Source organism: Micromesistius poutassou (assembly GCF_964030765.1).
Source record: "Micromesistius poutassou genome assembly, contig: SCAFFOLD_1530, whole genome shotgun sequence".
NCBI classification, from domain to species: domain Eukaryota; kingdom Metazoa; phylum Chordata; class Actinopteri; order Gadiformes; family Gadidae; genus Micromesistius; species Micromesistius poutassou.
This window is the reverse complement of record NW_028179213.1, coordinates 1-4,419: the sequence shown is the minus strand read 5'-3', so window position 1 is coordinate 4,419 and position 4,419 is coordinate 1. Positions and strand designations below refer to the sequence as shown.

The following is a 4,419-nucleotide window of genomic DNA, read 5'->3' as shown; positions in this document are numbered from 1 at the left end:
GGTGAGGGCGTCTCGCTCAGGGACACCTCCACACTCACAGCTAGGGAGGAGGAGGAGGAGCCGGGGGGATCGAACCAGCGACCTTGCGGTGACCAGCCGACCCGCTCTACCTCCTGAGCTGCTGCCGCTCAGATTAATAAACACTTGTATTATTGACACCCCCAGAAATGAAAAGCACTCAATTCGACGTGGTACTATCTCTCGAGATTTATTGACGTTTTTTTTTTCAACCACATAAATACTCTGCTGTACAGTCTACAGTACATACAATTGGTCATATCAATATTGATAACACGCATTGTACAGGTAGAATATTTGCTTTCCTTATGTGAACCCCATCGGATTAATGAGTCATTGACCTGGAAGTGATCAAGGGTCAAATGATGAAGCTAAGAGTGTGTCACAAAATAGCGACGACTTCGCATGCACCATTTTGTGGTGTGTTGTGGACTTTAGAAACCCAACGTGTGTGAACTTATTCAACCTTTCATTGTTTATCCTCTTTTGCTAAGCCAAGTGAGTAATGACCCATTAAGAACGTTTTACCATACGCCTTTTGAAACTATTCAGAATACCCATTGTCGTGATTTAATGTATGGTTGATCTACCGTAGCACTGGTATGCTACGGTTTAAAAAACTGCAGTCGGGAAAGAAAACTATCGAAAAGCAGAGATTTAAAAATGGCATAGCATGCTGCCAACACTTATAATGCTATCAATAAGACATGGTTTAAAGAAGGGTCAAACTTTTAAGTCCGAGTCACCAAGCACTTAAATCACGCCTCTAGAAACTAGCGCCATCTCTGCTTAACCATTGCTAATTCAACTTCATTGTTATAACTATTAATGGGGGTGATTTCGCCGGGGAATACAAAATACACAACCACTGAGCCACTAAGCGTCAGACTAGTACCTGTTGTGTTGATACCGTTGTCTGCACTGTTCATGATTTGGTTTGAGTATTTGGTAACTCTTTAACAACTTTGGCATGTGACCGGTGACAAGAAAAACACAAAAAGACAACTCTCACTGCCGTCATCTTGTCAAGTCCAGTCCAGAACCGATGGTTAACGGTAGCGAACACCATACAGAATGTGACTATAGACACTGCGGTGTAAATATCTAACGTGATTCAGAAGGCAGAAGCAGGGTGTGAAGCTCATGATTCACAAACTGGTTGATCAATGCGGAATTAGGCCATTAACCCACAGTTCAAGTAAAATATTCTGTGACTGAATAGTGTGGTAATAATAAGTAAGGAAATAGATCCATTGTACAATATCTAATGTATTTGACATGTATTCTTGTATTTAAACCTGCACTATGCAAAGTGTGTGTGTGTGTGTGGGGGTGGGGATGAAGGATGAACCAGAATAAAATGATGCGCTAGCTGCACTAGAAAAGTCACATTGTGCAGGTTTAAATGTCCTACAGTCGTATCACTCTTACCAGTGTGAAGTGATCGCAACAACCACTTCACAGAGGAGTCACTGTAGGAACGTGACACCTCTGACACAGGTGTCAGTCATAACACTAATTATGGATCCTTTTTACACACCAGAGCACAGGTAGTAGACTAAGGCCGTTTCTCAATACCAAGTAGGCGGACTACGTACTCGCGGACTTGGAAGTACGTACTTGGCAAGTCCGGACTTTCAAGTACAGACTTCCGAGAACGCGAGTACGCACTCTGCAACTGGAACAGCAGCGGACTCGATGATGCATCCTGGGATATTTAACAGTCCCGAGTCCACACGAGTCACCTCCGATGCGTCCTCGGTAGAACGGCCTCATCGAGAACGCATCGAGAACACACACGGGTTTTACGACAGTACTCGCGTACTTGGAATTGGAGCAGTGCTTGGGCCACCACTGATGACGTTTACCGAGAACGCAAGTACACACGAGAACGCGAATTGAGAAACGGCTTAAATTAGTGTAGATAAGTCTACTTCCTGACACAAAAGGAGCAGACCTGTAATTAGAGTAACGAGCAACGCCTCTAGAAGTGGATACGATGACAGTCCACTGTTGATTTTGGGCCACACAGTAAACAAGGCACAAATCAACCACCGCTGGGGAAGGGGAAACACGTCAGGGTTTAGGCACTAAAAACTAAACGTACGACCATCTGAATAATGAATATTCTTCACTGAATGTCTGCACCATATTGCACAATGGAAGTCCCCGTGTACTACATAGTCTTATCATACCGTCCGGACCCACTCCCGCTAGATAAAACACAAGCTTGTGAAATACTCTATTATAATATCGTGTACTGAGGTATACTATCACTTAAACCTATACTTCTTTGTACATGTAGCTACTGTATATTTGTATGCTAAGGAAGCAGCAGCCTTTTTCAGTGTGCTTATGAAACTCAATCATACGCCGACACAGATTGTCTCAATATTTCCAAACAAACTCTCATGTGTAGCCTACAACTATAGCGCCCAAGTCGCTGCCAATACGTTGGTAAACAAATCGTATGTTTGGATGTTCTTCCCCATGGACAGCGGACCAGCCTGGACCTACTTATGGTGCCTTCTACTTCCGAGTTACGAACCGGAAGTTGCAAATAGCACGCCCCCCAGAGGTCGTAAAAACGACTCGTCAACTCGTCTGAACTCAGAGGACCCCGAGTTCACTAACAAAGATGGCTACTCCGAGCATCACAAAAACATTGTGGTTTTCTACTATTTTAAGCACTTGTGTTTTTGTTGTAACCAAATGAAGTTGTACACATAGCACTGTATACTGTTACCTACAGGCATGTCGTTACAGTCTTATTATGTGTTAAATACCGCCTATTTTGTAGCTTGTGCAGCTGAAATTGGCTAGAGATGCTCCATGTTGCTATGACAACAATGCCGATTCTTGAGCAGAAAGCAGAGCTCCGACTCGTCTTGTTGTGTGCCAAACAGAACGAAAAACCCGGGGTCACTCGTTTTACGAGACAGATGTGACGTCACACCCGAGCTGCAAGTCGCGATTACGAGACAAATAGAAGGCACCATAAGTAGTAGTAGTAGCCTACAATCATAATCACAACAAACTAAACATACAGAGGCCAAGATACGACTCATGGGTCGTATCTTTTACGATGACGTGGTGTCAAGATAATAAAGAAGTAGGCCTGTTGTGAATCAACAACGGCCTCGTGCCTAATTTGCGGATGTCAACACAAGCGCCTGCCGTTCGCGAGATTGGGATACGTTGTAAAAGTCACCACAGACCAGCAGACGAGCAGAAATATACACCATAAGACTAATTTGGAGCAAGGTCTGTATATATATATATATATAATTTAAATAGTTAGTATATCCAACATTGCACACCAACACGGTTCACGGTTAAAGTGCCTTTCAGTACAAGTGCACATCAATGACGTTTAGACGACAAACGACCAAACTTGAAATTGTCCAAACATGTCTGTCTATTGCACGTGTTCCGGTCGGAAAACTGCGCGGGAACTTTATAGCACCTTTTTGTTTTGGTCTGAAATAAATGACAGTGCCTTCATAATCTCCCCCCCCCACCCCCACACACACACCCCCAATTCCCCCCTTCGACGATATTCTTCACAAAAAAAAAAAGGCATATAGTCCCACTTTTAGGATTGTGTCGTGACGGCTAGCGTGTTAACGTAGCCGTGCGGGCACATGTCGTTTTCGGAAACGCCGTGGGAAAACTGCGCCGTGTTTCCCGCGCTGGCGAACCGCCTCGCGCCCCTCACCGCGAGACACTGCTCCACGAGCTCCAGACACTTGCACGCGAGCAGGAACACGTTCTTGAACACGAACACGGACACGGGCGCGCCGTACGCGTACACCTGGACGCACCGCACCCCGAGCAAGGGCGCGTTGACCGCCACGCCGCACAGGAACCGCGCCCACACCCAGCGGCACCGCGGCTCCGACGCGGTCAGCTCGCACAGCCACAGCACGGGGACGCCCAGCGCCGCGAAGTACGCCGCGATGACGGTGTACTTGAGGTACGGCGCGGGCACCTCGCCCCCCCGCAGCAGCATCATCTCCACCAGGGCGAAGCCGTCCAGCAGGTCCAGACACGTGCCCAGGACGCAGCCCGTGGCGCGGTGCCGCGTCGCGCCGTTCAGGTCCTCCACTACGGCGTTGACCAGGCAGTGGAGCAGCGGCGCCGACAGCAGCACCACCATCTTGAAGCCCGTGACGCCGCACGGCACCTTGAGCGCCACGAGGTCCAGGATGGACGTCTCCAGCACGAGCACCACCTTCGGGGTGCACGCGATCACGTAGATGAGCCACGCCAGGTAGGCGTGCGTGAACTCGCCCAGGTCGCAGCCGCCGCCGCCGGAGCCGAAGACGGAGACGGAGCTCTTCTTCTTCTGGTGGAAGCCGCAGGCCCGCTCGCGCTTGCCGCGCGCGTTCTTGACGAAGA

At 48.1% G+C, this 4,419-nt stretch overlaps 1 protein-coding gene across 1 annotated transcript; it reads right to left on the bottom strand.

Moving 5' to 3' along the window:
• Positions 1-3,613: 3,613 nt before the first annotated feature.
• Positions 3,614-4,414, bottom strand: tmem121b (transmembrane protein 121B; the record flags this gene model as incomplete). The annotated part of the gene is made up of 1 exon (XM_084489893.1): positions 3,614-4,414. A coding segment is annotated over one exon (801 nt), but the record flags the coding sequence as incomplete, so codon positions are not given.
• Between the last annotated feature and the right edge of the window lie 5 nt (positions 4,415-4,419).